This window comes from Gymnoscopelus microlampas (assembly GCF_963454915.1).
Source record: "Gymnoscopelus microlampas genome assembly, chromosome: 17".
In the NCBI taxonomy this organism is placed as follows: domain Eukaryota; kingdom Metazoa; phylum Chordata; class Actinopteri; order Myctophiformes; family Myctophidae; genus Gymnoscopelus; species Gymnoscopelus microlampas.
In genome coordinates this window covers 17,899,798-17,920,746 of record NC_139954.1, presented here as the reverse complement: position 1 = coordinate 17,920,746, position 20,949 = coordinate 17,899,798, and the positions used below count along the sequence as shown (strand labels likewise).

Below are 20,949 nucleotides of genomic sequence, written 5' to 3'. Positions count from 1 at the left end.
TCTCGTGCACACACAAGCTATTGCCCGTGTACACAATGGTTAGTCCCTATGGGTTGAGGATCTACAGGGCGGACAAGAGCCTAGTACAGCCTAATAGAGCCTATTAGAGTCTAGTACAGCCTAGTACAACCTAGTCTAGCCTAGTCCAGCCTGTTCCATGCTAGTATAGCCTATACCACCCTCCCCTAGTCTGTTCTCCCAAAAGGCTGGACTAGTCTTGGATGTACTAGGCTGTACTGTACTAGACTCTACTGGTCTCTAATAGGCTTTTTAGTGGCGCTAGCCGCTCCATACCTGACTTTGTCCGTGTGCGTCAACGTTCTGATTGGTCAGGTGCGTCAACAAAGTGATTGGTAAAGCTTCACGTGACACATGGCTATAAACACATTATAAACACATATCGATGACAAAATGTATCAAAGGCGCCGCTACCTTCACACAGGGTGTGATTTTTTAATCTCTAGTAGGCTTTGCTAGGCTGTACAAGGCAGATCTGTACTATGGTCTACAAAGGTTCATGCAAAACTATTGCTCGTGCACACACAAGCTATGGCCTGTGTACACAGTGGTTAGTCCCTATGGTCTGAGTATCTACAGGGCTGACAAGGGACTAGTAAAGCCTAAAAGAGAGTATTAGAGTCTGGTACAACCTAGTACAACCTACTCTAGCCTAGTCCAACCTGTTCCATGCTAGTATAGCCTATAGAAATTATTTCATGTGCATGCCATAAGCAAAACGGAGTGATGATCAACCTCCTTGTATGAATGTGGTCTAGTGTCTAGACTTTCGTTCAACAATGGCCAATACAGTATCTTTAGAGTAATAAACCGTTATCTGTTATGGGGGCCGCTATTTTGCATATTTCGGAGTAGGCTGATTATTATATTATATTATATTATCATATTATATTACTTACAAATTCTTTACTCACATTGTAGAAACTGTATATAGACACTTCATTTGTCAATTTTGCTTGCCTGGCCACAGACTTATTGAAGATAAAAGGTGCAAATTTGCCAATTTGGCAGCCATTCAGATATGCAGATTAGAAGGTCAAAAACTAAACATTTAGCATGGGGAAAAAGTATGTATTTTAGATGTCCTAAGGATGGCAAAAATACAGATAATTAGAAACAAAATAAGGGGGATGCACCTTTTGCACCGTTTGAGTACTACGGTACATCATTTTATGTAATGGTGGCCTCTAATTTGCATATTTATTTACATTTATTTACATTTATTACATTACAAATATCTTCCACACATTGTATGACCCTCAGAACATAAATATATACACTTCATTTGTCAGATTTGCTTGCTTTGTTATAGAGTTGTTTAAGAAATACTTCAAAATCGGCAGCCATTTTGATATGCAAATTAGGAGGTTAAGCACTAAGAATTTTGCTTGGGAACAGTGTTTTTCTGATTCAGCACCCTTGAATTATGTAAAATGGCCTTGTTCCCAACTTTTACCCCCAAATGCCTCTAACAATCACATATTTCAGAAATCCCACCGGTCTATCACTTTTATTTTTACATCTGTTTATTTATGTTAGCCAATCTCTATAAACATTCAGTTCAATTACCTCCCGCTAACATAAAATGAGACCTCCCACTGACTGCACACAGGGGCAGTTATGGATCACCAACTGGAGCTATATTTAGGCCGGATGGCTGATCAGTGGTGTTGTGTTGGTGACGTATGAGAGGAATTTGTTTTGGGGACAGGCCTGGCCAGTTGAACCTGAAGACGGTCTTGATGATGATGTGGAAGTGTGACGACTTTCCCACTGCAGTATCTTCAAGTGCCTTTATGTACAAGGAAGATCAGAGCAGAATCTCATCCAGTTCTGTGGGCATTTAAAATGTATATCACTCTATGAATTACGGGTTTTGAAAGGAATGCAAGCCTGTGTTTCTCGTAGATTGGAAAATTACTTCTTGGCCTTAGTTACCTAGCCTGTGGCTACTGAGATGTTTACTACCGCCTTGCGATTTGTTAAGCACTTAAGCCCTATATACTTTGTCGTATGACGAATGGAGAAAATTGCTGATCTAGAAGCTTTCAACACATCAAGGTGCGACACATTGTGAGCTGGTAGATCTTCTATTTTGGATTTCGTTTTGCCTATAATGACGTTTCCAAAATACTACTGTATATCTCATGGGAAAATATACCAAATATGGAGAACAAAATCCAATGGGGAATGAACTAATTTATTACTTTAAATCCTGTATCTCGGCTCCTGTGTACTTTGTTTTTTACTATGTATTTTTGGCGAAACATGCTATTTTCAACTGGGTATAACAAGAGAAATGTTTTTTTTTCACGGAAGCACAGTGATTTCCTCCGTGATTAGCAACCATCAGGAGATCAATCATACTGGAGATAAATATTCTGTGGTTCTTAAAAAAAATGTCAGAATGCTTAAAAATGCTGGCAGAAGCTTCCTGCTAGCATTAGAAATCCCCTGGCAGTGAATGTGTTCATTGAAAGTACAGTGGAGATGGACAGGAAACAGGGGAGAGACCTGCAGCAAACATTGTCGGGAGCGGGACTCGAGCGGCCCGGGCCAATTAACCACTTTCAAACGGTTGTCCCTATTTTGGGCTTGTCATTATAGGCAAAACATTTCAAAATCCTCATTAACTGCCAGAGGTATTTCTGAATATTTCTAGCCAGTGCCAGAGATCTTTCATTGAAAAAAAAAAGTACTCAGGAGCCGAGATAAATAGTTTTTAAGTTTTAAGTTAACAAGGAAGTGGATAGGAGTCTATATCTAAGATAAATCATATCTCCTTGGTCTTTGGGTCAAATTGAAAAAAAATATATATATATATTTTTTGTTCACGTAGATCTACGCAATTGGCACGTGGCGGCTATTAATAGTTTCGCGTAGATCTACGTGATTGGCAGCTAATGAGTTAAGCTCTTGTGAGCAATTTTTATATTGGGGCTATTTTTTGCTATGCGTAGTATAGTAGGCTTAAATCATTCAAATTCTTGCTTGCAGAAGTTTGCTGATCGTCGCTCTCTGTGTCGGTCTCTCCATGTTTTTCAGGGTATCTATTAGCGGACGACCCCCAGGGGGAGACCCCGCTCATACCAGCTGAGGTGATGGAGTTCTCCATCAAGCATTCAACGGAGGTGGACATCAACGTCACCCTGCAGATCCTGGGATCGCCGGGGGAGAAGGCCTCCTCCATCCCCGGCTGCAACCGCACTGACTCAGTCATCAGGTGAGAGGAGACTGGGGCTCATTTATTCTGGCCAGAGATTCTGTGTGGAGCCCGACCGATGGCAGATTTTGTGGTTTTGTTTTTGGAGAGTCCTAGTCGGCCAATTGCTCTACCGATGTTTTGACAGATATTTTGCCTGTTCGGCTGCATGATTGCAAAAAAAAAAAGAAGCCAAATAATGGCCGATATATCTGCTAAACCGATATATCGGTCTAGCTCTAATTCTGTGATTTGGAATTGATTGGTTTATTTTACTCGGGGGCCGGTTTGTTTTTTTGATCCACAAGATAATGGTTTTTCCATTCTCTGCTCCAGTTGTACTTGAATGGACTCCGCTGTCTGATGTGGGCTGGGAATGACATAACCGGTGCACCGCGTCTCCTTTGTTAAAGGGAGTTTATAAAAACGTTCAAATTTGGCCCGTTCGGCAGGAACAATTACACACGGAGTGAGTCTGGGTGTCGGACAATTTATTGGTTTGTTTTGGTTTTCTGCTGGCTTTGTGCAGCGCATTGTGATATTGGAGTGTTTTATTGCTGGCTTTGTGTCCGCAGTCGCATGTGTCTTCAGTTATCGTCAGGTTGTCAAAGAGTTGTCTCTTGCCAGTCAACAGCAAATTGTGTAGGCTGTGGCTGGTAAGTTTGTAAGCTCTACCAGCCACCTTGGCAAGAACACGTAATGATTCCATTCAATTAAACCTACAAAATTGTTCCAAAAGAGTTGTCATGGAATTCAGTCGTGGCTGTCCCTTCCTCCAGTGTTATGCGTACATAGTCTTAACCACAATGAACCCTAGCATCTCTATTCTAATATTCTGCAAAAACTAGGCAAATTCACAGAAAATAGCCACTTTACAAGCTCAGAATGCTGCGCTTTGCAACACGTTGTGAGCTTTAAGTGGTTCAAGGTCTTGATATGCTTTGTTGCACAAGGTGTTGTGCACCAAAAATAGAAGATAGGCTATTTACATGTGTAACATTGGCACACAACTAAGTATAAATCCGGCTTAACTCTCCTTTCTCTCTCTTTCCTACTGGCTGTCTCAAAGAGACAAAACTATAAATGGGAGTGGATGGGAACGCCCACTTTGCCTTGGCACAAATTGATACGACACCCTGATAACATTCTCTGAAATACGTCAAGGACCACCGTGGACGTGACCAACCTGCAAGCAAAGGCATCGCCATGACAATTGAGATTCTGTTTGATTGTTCCCTTTAGGAACCATGTCGGACATTGCCGGTATTTCTCACTTACCAGCAGCACCCCTAATAAAACAAGAACACACAGAGAGCCACCTGCCAGGAACAGGTTCTTGGGCCATCCTTGTCCAGCGTCCTGTAAAGCCACAGAAGGGTCAGGTCTCTCAAGTTCACACTTGCACACGTCAAGTGTAAACTGTGACTAGTAAAACAGTGCGACAATGAAACTGTCATTGTGCGTTTGGTATGGCATGGCATGGCACAGCATGCCCTGGCCCTGGGAGTAATGCCATTGACGCGTGACAGGGGATATGTACCTACATACTCACATTCACACGCTCCATCTGTGCCTTTTATTATGCACATATCTTCATTTGTGTGATGATTACAAGCTTATACACACCCTTTGTCCCTAATGCCTCCTAGAACCTCTTGGGGTGTGGTGGTGCCAGTCCCATTGGGGGGAATGTCCTGGCAGATCCCCAACCATGCCATAACCCCCCCCCCCCCCCCCCCCCCCCCCCACACACACACACACACACACACACACACACGTTCATGTTCATACTAAACATGTGCACTGACCTGCAGCACATGCCTGAGCACAATCACAGTGCACATTGGAAGAAACAATTAAATGTACACACACACACATACAGTGCAATGCACACACATTTTGAGATACTTTTGTATAATCACACACATGTGCACGTGCGCTCACAGACACACAGGGCATTTAACCCTGCAGCAGGGCAGGCGCCAGCCAGCCAAGCCTTGGTGGTCGGGTCGCTGCCACTCCCCAGCATGTTATTTAATTAGAGGCAGGCCAGGTGGCGGATGCAACGGTGGCTGGAATCTGAATGACACGAGCTGGGGTGCGACTCAAGGAATGAACGCCCCCCATGTCCACCAGGCACCTCTGTCTCTGTTCAAACTGTAGTCCCCATGTCCACCAGAGTCACCAGACCACCTCTGTCTCTCCTCATACTGTACATGTCCAAGCCCTATTTTTTTTGTTTGTCGTATGACGGTTTTACACAACGAAGATAGCCGGGGGGAAAAAAACGTGTGCAGTTATTAGCTTGTCTCTTTCCGCCATGAATACAGGTGTGTTTTGATATTTTGACACAGAAGTTTGAAAACCCCTTTGATTAACACATTGCCTGCCTAAGACGTATATATACGTCATTTAGCAATCAGCTGTTGCCTGCCAATGACGTATATATACGTCTTTGGAAAAAAGGGAAAAAAAAAAATTTTTTTTCAAAAAAAAAATTTTTTTTTTTTTTTTGCATTTTTTTATAATTTCAACCCTTGTCGAATTATGAACAGATTAGGAGCTAAAAATGTTCGAAGATTTGCTGCTCCATTCACTTCAATGTTAAAATTCAAACGGACAAACAATTCACTTTGTTTTTTGGTTTAAAACTACTGCTTTTGAGCTATATTGAAACATCAACCAAACATGTCAACGAGGTCAAAATGACCTCGTTGACATTTGTGAAACCACACCTGAATCTCATCTGTGATTAGAAACCATCTGGGGATCAATCATACTGGAGGAAAAAAATCTGTGGCTACGCGAACAGGTACCAAAAACATGGCAAAACCCTGGCAGGCAACAGCTAAAAATCTGAAAAAACTCTGGCAGGCAATGTGTTAAGACCTGAGGCCGATTCTACAAATGCCTTTGTACGTGTCAAAGACTCCCAAATTGATCTATATGGCCGCGGATCCCCATCTGAAAATGTTTTGTGCCAGGGACCCCCAGAAGAGCAAATTCAAATGTTTCGATATTTATCCAAATGTTCAAAAATGGCAAATGTACAAGCTCGCAGTGCGGCATGAAGTGACGTGCTTCTACTGTATATCTGCTGTTCTTGAGATCCACTGTTCTAAACCAATGAGTTTTCTGAAATACGATGAGCTGGGTTAAAGTATCACTAAGTATTTGTGTTGGACCACAAGGTCATGGGTTCGATCCCGGGCACCACCGACTCAGTGTATGAGTAGCACGGCTTGGGTGTGGCAAGTTGTGCGGTAAGTACTGGGAACATTGGTTGTTTGATAGCACAGTACACCTTGAGATCATATCACTGCAACTGCAACTACAGAATGGTTTATTTTTTATTCTACCGATTCCGTTTTTGATTAATCAAATAATAGAGAAGCATGTTTTTTTATATACACTCGTTTATATAGCAACTAAATTGATTAGTCTGATGAATCACTTCAACCAGATGTTATACTTGTACAACATAGACTACAACTGTGTGGCATCGTGATGCCTTGTGAACCTGTGACCAGCAGATTTATTGTACGCGTTTACCACTGTCATGCACACATGTCTGCGTCAATAACAAAATGACACTCAAGGCAGTGGACTGCCCCAGTGTAAGAAAACCGTTTCCATCCTTGGGGAGTCGGTATAAATACTTGTCTGTCCGCATGTCTGTCAGACGCACTCCAGCATTGGAATCCCTGTATGAATCATGTCTGTCAGACACACTCCAGCATTGGAATCCCATTATGAATCACTGTTGATGACAATTTGAAAGATACTGCCTGTACCCTCTATTGAGACCAAAGGTGTTTGTTTACATGAGTGTGCGTGTGAGTGTTTGCGTGTAGCAGCTAATCGCAGTGATGACAATAGCAAGCCACAGCAGACAGTGATATTGTGTCTGTTGAAGGTCATCGTGTGCCTCTGTGCATTCTAGATCATCCATTATGGGTTGTGTGCATGCGTGCGTGCACCGTGCATGGCTGACAGCAGTGCCGGTGACAGCAGGGGGACCGAAAAGACAAGGGGCCGTAGGCGTCAGGTTTCCCAAATAGCGCACGTTGCGTTCGACCCTGGCCCTGACAAATGTCAACGGGGTTTTGTTTTGTGCAGACAATGTGAAACCGTGCACTGTCCTCCTGAACAGAGGGGACACACAGCAGCCTAAGCCCATTTAAGCTCTCTATCTCTGTGGCCTTTGACGAAGAGGTGTGTGTGTGTGTACATGCAAAGTGATTCTCCTCAAATAGGCAAATAAAAGGCATTCACAGCACCCCATAGTTGGGACAGCTTTTATTTTAGACCTCGTTTGTAAAATCGTCAAACAGTTTGAGGTCAGACGTGTATGTATTTCGTGTAAAACACAAAAGAAAAGATTTCTTCCCTGTTCTCCTTCCCACAACACCCTTCCCAAACACACTCCAGATCCCCATCCCTGCTGCACCACAACCAGAATCAAGCCTGATTCTGAACTAAGTTTTTGTGTGTCACAGTCACAGACTTTGCCTGTCTCATCTAGGTCTTGTATTTCTATGTGTTATGTTCACGTTCTAGATTTCATGGTCCTATGTTCTTGTCTTCCCCAGCTGTATCATGTATAATCAGCCCTCATGTGTATATTAGTCTTGTTCCCCAGTCAGTCCTTGTCGGGTCATTGTTTGGTGTCACTTCATTAGTTAGTTTGTATTTGTGATATCTGTTCTGTTAATGTTGTATATTAAAACACCCAACCATGGGTTTTTGATCACTACCTCCCTGGCTGTCCTGCTTTTGGGTCCTCACCACGCCAGCTTGTGACAGTGTGTGCATGCGTGTGCGTGCGTGTGTGTGTGTGCGCATACGCGTGTGTGAGAGTGAGAGCGTGCGTGTGTGTGATTATGTGGGTTTAGTGTTGTTTGTCTAAATGGTTTGATTTGGTCTCTGAGCAACAGTAACAAACAACCACTGACTCCCACCTCTCTTTTGTTCTCTCCTTCTCTCTCTCTCCTTCATCACTCTCTCTCTCTCATAATAATGACCTTAGGTTCAATCTGTCATCATTCTAAAGCTAGAGTTATACTTAGTTGTGTGTGGGTGTCGCTCACCGAAAATAGTCGATGTACAAGCTCACAACGCGTCACGGCGTGACTCGTTGCGAGCTTGTGGATCTGTCATTTCTGGTGCTTGACACCCACACACAACCAAGAATAAATCACACTTAATGTTGTTTCTACCTCCCTGCTTGTAGCTCCGATGATCATCTGCCATTTTCCTTTCGGGGAAATGGCAGTAGCTTAGTGGGTAGAGAGTCGAGAAGTGTGACATGGAATTTACCCCCTCAGGACTAACAAAGGTCCCCCTTTCTCCTTGCTTCCATCACTCACTCTTCGCTCGTCTCTGTCTCTCCCTCTTCTACTGCTAAACGGAGATTCAAGGAGTTCTTTATTGTTACGTCTTGTGTACAGGTACATAAAAGTAAAATGTTTTTCGTTCTGGTTCCTCAGACATTTTTGCCGCATTAATAATAACAACAATAATAATAGTAAACATGTACAACAAGGGGATTTCTTTTATAATCGAGCAAGAGAACAGTTATTTTTTTGTTTGTGCTTTTTACCCATTTTCCTCCCCAAATGTTACAGTCATTATGCCAATTGATTCCTCCCCACACACATTTCTGTGTGTTGTCACTGCTGTTGTATCCTACTGGCTCGCCTGCCAGTGAGGAGCCCCCACTGGGAGAACGTAGAGCCTTCGTCCTACTCCTCCTGCCCATACACTCCCTGCTGGCCTGTACGAGTATATGTAGTGACAAATATCAACCTCCCTGCCCGTCTTCCCTCCCCCGAATACGGGCCAATTGTGTTCGTATAGACACTCAGCAAAATCTGATGCGTCGCAGTGGATTCGAATCTGCAACACAATTTTATACAATATAGACCTGCTTCATTTCTCTCAAACGTTGAAGACCCCTGCTCTACATTTAAAATGCTGTATTCTCTCCTCACCCCGCTTCCCTTCCCTTCTCTCTCTCTCTCACACACACACTCTCTCACACTCCCTCTCTCCCCCCTCAGGCTGTTGTCTGCGGTGTTGAGGACGTCAGAGGTGGAGTCCAGGGCGACCAGGGCCAGCCTGACGGAGCTGCTCAGTCCTCAGATGGGCAAAGACATTGTGTGGTTCCTCCGACGGTGGGCTAAGACCTACCTTCTGGTGGACGAAAAGCTCTACGAACAGGTGAGATAGTTGCGTTTGTAGAATAGGGGGATTCCGGTAGCTGACAGGTTAGTGTGTTGACCTCAGAATTGCAACTTCCCTGGTTTGATGCCGGTGGGGGGTGGCACCTGTTGGCAGGTGTTTTTCCCCTTCAAATGGTTAAAACTACATTTGGGGAATGCTGTGTTGATTCCCTATGTATATTTGTAGTCAGGTGTGTCTTTGTTTGGGAAATACCAGCCTGGATACTTCCAACACATCCCTCAAACTGGTCCGTACCTTCTTGGTTCCTCAGATCAGCATCCCCCTGAGCACGGCGTTTGGCGCGGACACAGACGGGGCCCAGTGGATTGTGGGATACCTGCTGGAGAAGGTGATCAACAATCTGTCTGTGTGGAGTTCAGAGACGGAGCTGGCCAACGACACGGTGGAGCTTCTGGTCACATTGGTGGAGAAGAGGGAGAGGTGAGAACCACTTTTTCATTGTCAAGGATGCCCAAAATTATATGTATTTGACCACAGACCACCCATCTGAAAACATTGTGTGCCAGTGACCCCCAGAATAGAAGATTTGTGTTAAAAAAATATATGGGGAAAAAGGAGGGGACCAAGCATATAGACCCATGGTAAATTAGTTAATTTTACCGTTGCACATGTTACACTCCAAAATTGTAGCACCTTCAACACTAAATGCATGGAACAGCACCGTCTTGTGGTTATAGGGTGCAATAGCACTGCATGGAGACTGCAAGGCAGAGAAAATCAATAACCTTGCAGGAGACCTTTTACAGTCAACTACAAAGTTCAGACAGAGAACTCTGTCTTTCTTTGTGTCATTTCATCAAGAGGAGTTCTGTAGAAAAGGCCTGATAATGGACAATGTTAGGGATGTCGTAATCTAAACTGTTAATTTGACTACCAGCAAGGGAGTCAACCATTGAGACCTGGAAAGCCTATACGTTTTTATACCTTTCAATCTTGGAAAGCATCTTTATCATTTATCATTTTTATTTTTTTGTAACATTTTTCATAAAACGTTAGGATTTAGAGGGTGTTTTTAAATTAGGCCTCAGGTCTAAATTGGTTCAAATAGATACATCTGCATTTCAACTACTACCACACCACCAAAACTGACCCAAACTCTCTTTTCTTCCTCTCTCTCGCCCTCTCTCTTCCTCTCTCTCTCTCTCCCCCCCCCCCCCTCCCCCCCCCCCCTCCCTCCCTCCAGGGCAAACATCGTAGTTCAGTGTGAGAACTGGTGGAACTTGGCGAAGCAGTTTGCGACCCGCAGCCCTCCCCTCCACCTGCTGTCCAGCTCGGTCCAGAGAACACTGATGAAGGCGCTGGTCCTTGGAGGATTTGCACACATGGACTCTGACGCAAAGCAGCAGTACTGGGCTGAGGTGAGGGACCAGGCGTCAAGCCACCAATCAAAGGGGTCTGCAATGTTTTTCAGCCCAAGGACCCCTTAGCTGAGAGAGAGAGATGAAGCAGGGACCCCCCACTACATATTGTATACAATTATGTTGCAGATTAAACTTTTTCATAGATTTCATAGGCTTGTTTGACAGCACTATCATTAGTGTTGTGAAAATGTATGTTTATCGTTTCTAATAATATGTTAGATTCATGTTAATGTGTATTTTCAGACAGTTGAACCTTTTAAACCCTCAATACTAAGTCAACTTGACCGTTGGCTCTGTACCTGGTCTGCTCGTTTTCCTTCTACGCCAACTCTCAGAAAATAGTCGTTCTAAAAGTTGCGACTAGTTGCATTGGTGCGGGCTGGCCTTAAGACATTTTATGCTTGGCTGCGTGTGGGTGTGATGCTCCAGCACACAGCTATGTATAAATCATGCATTGCGACGCCATCAAGGTCTGCCAAAATATCATTTTTAGACTAAATCAACTGTACATTTATTTGACTAAAATCTTGTAATATTTAGTCAACTAAAACTAGACTAAAAGTAAAACATTTTAGATGATTAAAATATGACTAAAACTCATTTTATTCAAAAGACTTAAAACTAAATCATAATTAACGCTACCTCTATCCGCATCCACCCTTCTCTCCATCTGTCCAAACATCCAGGTGCTGCACCCTCTACAGCAGCGCTTCCTCAACCTGATCAACCAGGAGAACTTCGCCCAGATTAGCCAAGAGGAGGCCGTCAAGCAGGAGATCGTGGCCACGCTGGAGGCGCTGTGCGGCATCGCCGAGGCCACGCAGATCGACAACGTGGCCTCACTCTTCTCCTTTCTCATGGACTTCCTGTCCAACTGCATCGGCCTCATGGAGGTATATGCACGGAGCAGCAGCCTTGAATCACAGACCCATGGATTAACCCATTAAGACCGGGAACGCATCTGTGTCATTTTATAGCCGTCTTTGGCTATTCAAAAAATAGCAGTTATACAAGCTTGTAGATCTGCTATTTTTTTAAGAAAATAAATTTTGAAAATGTGTGCACATTTTTTAATATATGTCTACATTTTTAACTCAAATTTTTGCTTCTGGGGGTCCCTGGAACAAAATATTTTGAGATGCGAGGGTCCGTGAACAAATACATATCATTTTGGGGGTCCTTGACATGAAAAACGTTTGAGAACCTATGATATAATAGCAACATAAGTTTAAAAAAAAAATGATAGGATTTAGAAGACATTTGTAGAATCCCCAGAAGCCAAGATTTGAGTAAAAAAAATCGCTTTAAACAACGTATTTATTCAAAGATTTGCATTTCATGATTTTTCCAAAAGAAATATAGCAGATCTGTCGTATGAAACGTGAATAAAGGACATTGTGCACAAGAAATGTGGTGCTGATCGGTCCAGCGGTTTGCAAGATAAGCTCCATTTTAGGCTAGCCTCCTACAGAGTTGTATATAAAAATGGAAATTAATTTGATTGCACACCTCTAACTTGTGCTCTTGTTGTCCAGGTGTACCACAACACTCCAGAGACCATCAACCTCATTATTGAGGTGTTTGTGGAGGTGGCTCACAAACAGATCTGTTACCTGGGCGAGGTACGTACCACATGGGGCTCTACAATTTTGCGGTTTTAAAGGGAAACTTTTCAGATTTTGATACAAAATCCCATTGTTATGATGTGAGGATATCACACACATATATATATATATATATATATAATGTGGGGATAAATTCAAGGTACAACGGAAATAATACCCTATTTGTATTTCTTCACGAAATGCGGAAGTGAACGCCTGTGACACCAAACGCGTTGTTTCTTGCCATCTAGTACTTAAAGTCTGGGAAGCTGTATCGTCTCATATTGTTGTCTCTCTGTCCTGCAGACTAAGTCTATGAAGCTGTATGAGGCGTGCCTGACGCTGCTGCAGGTCTACTCTAAGAACAACCTGGGCAGGAAGCGGACGGACGCCACGGCAGAGGAGGACCAGTACCAGGACCTCCTGCTGATCATGGAGCTGCTCACCAACCTGCTGTCCAAAGAGTTCATCGACTTCAGCGACACCGGTAGGCGTCTGCACTCGAACACTCTAGACCAGGGGTTCTCAAACTTTGCGCTCTTTCCTAAGCATACAGAAAGTTAGGTGCGCGTGGTGCATCTATGCGTACCCATAGGTGTTTATGAAATGTCATCCTTTGTAGTGGTTGAATCCCTTCACAATGAATTGCGTCTCTGTCGGGAGGAAACCTCATTTGTCCAAACTGTTACTTTTCAGGATAAAAAGTAGCAAAGGTAGCAAATCGACCAGCTTGCAGATCTGCTACTTTTGATGCTTTTGTGTGACGCTGTAGTATGATCAAGTAGGGCATTAATTTACAAAAAAACACAAAAAGTTGGAATATGGAGATAAGAATGTTCTACCCGACAGCAGCGATATATTTTGTGGGTTTAAATAAAGCATTGAATTTTGTGTGTGTGTGTGTGTGTTCCAGACGAGGTGTGGTGTCGGCAGCAGACGTGGTTCTGTACGGCGTCAACATCGTTCTTCCTCTCATGTCTCAGGACCTGCTCAAGGTGAGGCCACAGTTTGACGGCGTTGTTGTAAACTGACAAATCCATTCTTGTTTTGTAGCGATGCTGATATTTTGTCCTGTGTGCTCCGTCCAGTTCCCCTCCCTGTGTAACCAGTACTACAAGCTCATCACCTTCATCTGTGAGATCTTCCCTGAGAAGATTCCTCAGCTGCCTGAAGACCTCTTCAAGAGCCTCATGTTCTCCCTAGAGCTGGGAATGACCTCGTATCCTCTCCTACTGGACTGTGTTTCTGCATGTGTTCCATGTTCTTTGTAATGTATGTGTGTGTGTGTGTGTGTGTGTGTGTGTGTGTGTGTGTGTGTGTGTGTGTGTGTGTGTGTGTGTGTGTAGGCCAATAAAATGGCTGCCATAATGATGGAGAATTGACCTTTTTCACTGTAGTCATATTGACATAAAATGTTGTGTTACAACTTGTTGTAACACAAAATGTTACTTCCTTCACATTTGCTGCCGGTGATAATAGTTAACCACATTAAGTTTGGGCACATTTTCTAAAGCACACATGTCACGATGCGTTGTGAGCCTGTAGGTCTGCTACTTTCGCCACCGTTTGCTCCAAAATAGGGACACTAGGGTTCATTTGATTAAAGTGAACAAATAGTGCAGTATGGTAGCTGAATACCGTGTGGGTGGGTGTACGGCTACGCATGCTTCTGTATTAGGTATGCGTCTGTGGATAAGTGTGAATGCATAAACACATTGAGAACAACCTGTGAGCATGTGTGCCCCTTAACCGTGTGTTCAGGATGAGTTCAGAGGTCAGCCAGCTGTGTCTAGAAGCTCTCTCTCCCCTAGCAGAGCAGTGTGCCAAGACGCAGGAGAAAGACACACCCCTCTTTGTCGCCACGCGGCACTTCCTCAAGGTAAAAAAAGATAGGAGCCTTAGTAAACGCCAGGCCACTGTATTAACCTTAATATGGTGTCAAATGATGAACTGTATTGAATAAGTGACTTATGCTAGACAACGTGAGAGGCACATTGTGAATGTCCATTGTTTAGTGAAAGTAGTGCAATACCCGTTGTCAGAGTACTTAATGCAGTACCTCTTGTCAGAGTATTACATCAGTCATGTGTGACACACTTGCACCATCTGTGACCTCGCCCACCATTGCACTCCAAGACTAAAGTTATGGGGGCAGCGGTGGCCCAAAGGTTAGAGGAGCGCGCTTGTTGCCGGAAGTGGTTCCCGGTTCGATTCCCCGGACCGGCAGGAAAAATCTGGGTCGGGAAGTTAATTAATTTGGGGGTCCTTGACATGGCAACTATTGAGAACCACTGATAGTCACATGGATATAAAAAATACAATAGTGTAAAATGTTAGAACATATGAAAAGATGTCATTATAGATGTAACGTATTGTTTCTTTGCATTGCACACGTGTCAGTGAATTGTCTATGTGTTTGTAGTTGGTGTTTGATATGCTGGTGCTGCAGAAACACAACACAGAGATGACGGTGGCTGCCGGGGAAGCCCTGTATACACTAGTGTGTCTGCATCAAGTGAGTACACAGTTCCATACACCACGGTACATGCAGTATATCTGAGTACACAGAGTAAATGAACCCTAGTCAACAAACAACAGGCATATACTGTAAGTAGAGTGCAAAGAGAACAACGTAGTGCCGCAGAGAAATTAGGATACTAAACAAAATGTATCACAATAACAAAAAACATGAACAAGTAACCAACATGTATCTGCATGCTATAACTAGCATCTACCAAGAAAAATGTAATAAGAAGGTATGCAAGGAGAGAGAGGAGTGCTACCACAGCACACAGTACTACTCCAGTTGACATGAACCTGATGTTCTGCTGTGTTTTGTCCTGTAGGCCGAGTACTCTGAGCTGGTGGAGAATCTCCTGTCCTCCCAGAGAGACGCTGTCATCTACCAACGCCTAGCCGATGCCTTCAACAAGCTGACGGCCAGCAGCAGCCCGCCCACCATGGACCGCAAGCAGAAAGTGTCCTTCCTCAAGAGCCTGGAGGAGTTTGTGTCCAATGTGGGAGGTCTCCTCTGTGTCAAATAACCACTGGAAAGCCACTATCCACCCTCAACTCAACCACCCGGGAGAGTAAAAACCTACCCACCACCCCCCAGACCCCTGAATAACTATGGGTAGAAGAACACGGCCTGATGCCCTCTGAGATAAACCGCACTGGTCTCAAGGAACACTTAGGTCTCTCTACCAGTAGGGGAATCCCTCTGCGCACCCTCTTTGATCCCCCCGCCCCCAACCCCAGTGGTACCGCCGTGCCCACTCCACCCAGCTAGACTGACAGACTTACTGTACCACCCTGCCTACAAAACCGACCAATCACAGAAGAGGACTTCCAGAGCAGACATACTCAGGGCATCCTGAGGGACAGAGCACTGAAATGACTGAGCGTGGTGCTGTTGTGATGTTGTCCTCTCCCAACGAACCTTTCATTTTATCCTGGAGGTTCCCAGAGCGTACACACATGCGTGTGTGCACACAATGTTGACCTTGAGGATTGAAAGAGTCGGGGATGTTGAGGAGGTGGGTGGGCTATGATATGTTGAGGCTGATGGTGATTGGTTCACCAGTCCCTCCCTGTTATCTTATTGGTGTTTACTTGTCCCAGTAGGGCGGGGCTTGGGCATGATCAGTGAGGACAGAGGCCGTTTTTTTGTTCCACGAACGTCTCAGTGCCTCTTCCTCCTCCTGTGAGTTCTCCTCCTCTTCCTCCTACCCCCCCCCCATCCCCACGCTTAACCCTTCTCAGAGTGCCTTTGTGTTCTTGATTGTTTTGTTTGTGTGTGCGTGCGCGCGCGCGTGTGTGTGTGTGCGTACGTGTACACGCACAACAAGCTTAAATCATGTGATACTCATAGTGACAAATTGTGCCTGCCATAAAATACAGTGGATACACACACGCGCGCGTGAACGCACGCACGCACACACACACTCACGATAAGTTGCCATGACAACAAAGGATCGGTCCCCGTTGCTTTTGTGTGTGTTGCTGAAGCAACAGAGGAGGACGAACACTTGAGGTGAAAATAACCAAAACTAGTTGTTCATTAAAGGCTGTAAATATGTTTTCAAAAGTGGAGGAAGAAATAAAAAAAAAATGACTGAAAAGTTTTTATATGATAATGGCAGAAGAAGTAACATTTTTATGAGTTCATCTTTATGGGGGAGCATCTGGCTCTGAAATGTGAGTGGTTTTGGAATGATTTAGTTTCTCTAATCTGGATTGTAGTTTTTTATCTTGCGTTGGCCCCTTCTCCCCCACTGAACACAGTTTGTTCTGACTGTTAAGCCATGGAAGGAGGCCTCCAGGCAGCTTTCGGCCTTTAAGAAACAAAACAAAAACAAATTGTCAAAAAAAAAGGTTTAGCAACAACCATTTAGTTTGTATTTTTCTATTAATGCATCTACTCTCAACACTTCAAGACACTGGATTGAAGAAGAGGCCGTACTTTTGGAGGACAGCGATAACAAACCAAAAACAAAGGAACAGAGCCACTGTTTAGAGCAGTGCTTCTCCTCTGCTGCTGCCTTTCTGTCCTACACAGTAAAACCATGTGTTCATTTAACTCTGAGAGGGTACGAATGTAACTGAACGGACCCCCTTATGGGTCCATTCGGTCACATATGTACCCTCTCAGAGTTACAAATGGGTGAATGAACACTGAAGGTGTTTACTGTGGGGCTGGCACTCCAATGTATCACCTGGTGTGCCGGATCTAAATTAGTCCTTGATGGGACGTACTGTAATAGTGACAAGCAACAGTACTGTGGCTGGAGTTGAGAACCATTGGTTGAGAGCACTATCCTGGTTATTTTGGAATGGCTGATTGAATTGTTAATTAAATAATGTAAAAGTGTACATAAAGGTATTGTATAAAATGTTCTGACTTATGCTTTTTTTTAATCGCTGGATGTTTGTGGTTTTGTTTTAATGTTTTTATCTAGTCTAGCTTTGAATACAGAAACGATTGCATGTAATATTGTATGAGTTAGTAGTTAGGCTGCTAAATGCGTCTGCAGCCACCTAGGTTTGAATTACTGTTCATCTCTCTCCATATATGTATTTCAGTGTTTTAGCCAATGAGCTGGGGAGAGATTGGAGATCTACATATAGTGGACATAAAATCGATGCGCACTCATACACACAGAGGGCATCGGGCTTCCTGATTGGCTAAGCCAACCCATTGGCTTCGTGGATTGGCCAAGTTTCGTCACAATGACGTTGCATATACAATTTAAGGTTAGAGCCCAGCTACCAGAAACCTGGCAAGGGACAACGAACTTCATTAGGAAACCTTCTTTTTTCCCTAGAACAGGCTTTGGCAATGTCGGAGGTAGCTTCACGTCTTACTAGGTTCAAGAACAAAGGCAAAGGCGCCAACGAGCTTAGGCGCTGCAGAGTTGACATTGTTGCTCAACTTCGCAAAACTAAGAAAGATGACCAGATCTTGAAAAGAAGAAATGTGTCAACTCTCCCAGAAGAGGAAACTTCACCTCTTCAAGAGATTGTTACTGGAATAAATAGCAATAGCTTTGACAAACAACTCCAGGCTACCCAAGCTGCAAGGAAGCTGTTGTCACGTGAGAGTTCTCCTCCCATTGACTACATCATCAAAGCCGGCCTGATCGCCAGGTTTGTTGCTTTTCTGAGTCTGGACTCCACTCCCATCCAGTTTGAAGCTGCCTGGGCTCTGACCAACATCGCTTCTGGGACACCGGAGCAGACGGCTGCTGTCGTGGAGGGCGGAGCCATTCCTGCTTTAATTAACCTTGTCAGCTCCCCCTACCCTCACATCAGTGAGCAGGCGGTATGGGCTCTTGGAAACATCGCTGGTGATGGATCAGCTCTCAGAGACAGGGTCATCAATCATGGAGCTGTAGAACCACTTCTTCATCTGCTGGCAGTTCCTTACCTATCTGTATTTACTCCTGGCTACCTGAGAAATGTTACATGGATGCTGTCAAACCTCTGCCTCCACAAGAACCCCTACCCACCTGTGATGGTCGTAAAGCAGATCCTAGCCACAACTGTTCGTCTCCTCTGCCATGACGACAAGGAGGTGCTGTCCTATACCTGCTGGGCTGTGTCCTACCTGACTGATGGCGGTAAAGATCGCATCCAGGAGGTGCTTCAGACTGGTCTCATCCCTCGCCTAGTACAGATGCTTGGTTCTGAAGAGCTGTCTGTCGTGACTCCCTCGCTGCGCGCCATTGGCAACATTGTGAGCGGTACAGATGAGCAGACTCAGGCAGTGCTGGATGCCGGAGTGCTGGCCATGTTCCCCCGGCTGCTGCGCCACTACAAGCTAAACATCCAGAAGGAAGCGTTATGGACCCTGTCCAACATTGCAGCAGGAATGGACACCCAGATTCAGGAGATCATCAACGCAGGTCTTGTCCCGTGCCTGATTGATGTTCTCAGACAGGGTAACTATGAGACCCAGAGAGAGGCCGTTTGGGCCATTACCAACATCACCCACAAGGGCACTGCTGAACAGGTGATGTACCTCGTTCAGGCAAACGTGCTAGAACCTATCCTTAATCTGCTCTCCAGGGACAGTACAATAATCATCTTCATCTTGGAAGCTATCACCAATATCTTCCTATCTGGAGAGAAATGTGGTGAATCAGACAAACTTTGCCTGATGATTGAAGAATGTGGTGGACTGAACAAGATTGAGGCCCTGCAGTCCCATGAGAGCGAGAAGGTCTACAAAGCTTCTATCAACCTTATCGAGAAATATTTCTCGGGAGAGGAGATCTTTGAGTTGGTACCCCCAGAAGCAAAGACTGAAGGCTATGCCTTCCAGATCAGTGAAAAACAATATTTCTCGGGAGAGATCTTTGAGTCTGTGGCCCCAGAAGCAAAAACTGAAGGTTATGCATTCCAGAGCAGTGAAAACCAAAGCACTTTAAACTTATTGAATACCTAATATACTGTACCTAATATTTTCTAAAAGCAATAGCACTGCTTAACCCTTGCTTATGTGAATGATGTTGTGTATGTGTATGTTTTATTAGTCTTTTTTTCCCTTTTTTTACAATATTATAAAAGAACTAGCCCCAGGTTTTCAGAAGATGGCATACCCGTTTCCTATTCCAGTTAATTTCCCCATGGCTTAGTTTGATTTGCATGATACCAGGTCAGCCTGAAACCCTTCTGACACCGTCACGTGTTTCCGGTTCAAATGTGCTGCTGTGCCAATCAAACGAAGCTATGGGAAAATGAACTGCACAAGGAAACAGCGGAACTACAGTTATGCACAGAGCCATGTAGGACGCCGTTCTTTGAACCGGTCTGGTCATAAGTGGATGACAAGAACTAGAAAGTTGACACGGATTTGCTCATGATTTTCTCCCAAAATGATTGAGAAAGACTCAACAAATCCACTTTGATGAGGGGGACCAAAGAAATACGCTCAGTGCTGAGTGGGGCACAAGGTGTACGTACTCCTCTGGGGGGTACTGTGGCAGGGAGACCATGTGTCAGATTGATGTTTACGTTTTTGTACTGGATTAGGAGGGCGTCCCCTTGAGGTTCCCTCCATGTACTACTCTACTACCATACAGCTGTGCTGATAGAAGACATCATCGGCAGCTGGGGATAAAGGTGACTAGTAGTGAGATAAATGTGACTTAGATAAATGAGCATTCCAATGTGATTTATGCATTTGATGTCCAGTTTGTCCACAGATGGTTCAAGCTAGGGATGCACCATTACTCATATCAGTAGCGGCAATATTGGCCTACAATGTAATATCAGTATCGGACCGGTATCAAAATAATGTAGTCGTTTTAGCCGACATTTTATAATTATGTTTGAATGTGAAAGCTAGGAATACACAACTAATCGGTTATCATATCGTACCGGCAACATTGGCCATACAAATGCAATATCAATATAGAACAGATATTAAAATAATATATATATATATTGGTTTTAGCTGACATTTTTATTTTATATCATAGTTTGTGAAGCTGAAAAAGCCTTTTGTGATGATGAAGGCTGAAGATTCAATCAGTGTTTTCTGGGAAAGCTTTCAAAAGGGTCAACAAGTTGGAAAAATGTGAAGTAAAAATACTACAAAACTAATAGGTGCATCAGTAGGCCTAGCAAATCAGATATGAATGCAGTTTCTTAGAAGTCTGCAGCACCCAGAATCACAGCTACTGTATAACAGGTAAACCCTACTGTAAAATTGTAATGCAATATCAGTATCTGTCAATTTAACTATGACATTAATCAGTAATCGGCAACTGCCCGGCAGGAAAACCAGGTAGTTGCCTGAGCCCCCCCCCCTTAAGTGCCAACAAACATTACCCCACAGCAATGAATCAAAGTGATTATGGTGACGATGTCTGGTCTATGATGTTTCAGACTGTAAAGAACGAAGACAACACACATCCGTGACATGACAAAGCGAAAGAAGAGGAAAAAAAGAGGATGAAGAAAAAATAAATTCACTGGTAAGTGAAGCATACTGTAATGAGGAGGAAATTAATGG

At 44.0% G+C, this 20,949-nt stretch overlaps 2 protein-coding genes across 2 annotated transcripts in view; both read left to right on the top strand.

Annotated features, from left to right (window-relative positions):
* Positions 1–17,323, top strand: part of LOC311064014 (exportin-4) — a 66,784-nt gene extending 49,461 nt beyond the window's left edge. Inside the window, exons 13-24 of the mRNA XM_084083724.1 lie at positions 3,064–3,241; positions 9,283–9,442; positions 9,717–9,886; positions 10,650–10,824; positions 11,514–11,720; positions 12,363–12,449; positions 12,738–12,952; positions 13,345–13,426; positions 13,520–13,650; positions 14,193–14,310; positions 14,854–14,946; positions 15,278–17,323. Of these exons, the coding sequence (XP_083939850.1) occupies positions 3,064–3,241; positions 9,283–9,442; positions 9,717–9,886; positions 10,650–10,824; positions 11,514–11,720; positions 12,363–12,449; positions 12,738–12,952; positions 13,345–13,426; positions 13,520–13,650; positions 14,193–14,310; positions 14,854–14,946; positions 15,278–15,475 (1,814 nt within the window). The 3' untranslated portion in view covers positions 15,476–17,323. The remainder of the gene's footprint in view (positions 1–3,063; positions 3,242–9,282; positions 9,443–9,716; positions 9,887–10,649; positions 10,825–11,513; positions 11,721–12,362; positions 12,450–12,737; positions 12,953–13,344; positions 13,427–13,519; positions 13,651–14,192; positions 14,311–14,853; positions 14,947–15,277) is intronic.
* A 128-nt stretch (positions 17,324–17,451) lies between these two features.
* Positions 17,452–19,377, top strand: LOC311064342 (importin subunit alpha-1-like; the record flags this gene model as incomplete). Its single annotated transcript, XM_084084174.1, has 1 exon — positions 17,452–19,377. Exon 1 carries the CDS (start codon positions 17,770–17,772, stop codon positions 19,375–19,377), a length of 1,608 nt encoding a protein of 535 aa, XP_083940300.1. The 5' UTR covers positions 17,452–17,769.
* Between the last annotated feature and the right edge of the window lie 1,572 nt (positions 19,378–20,949).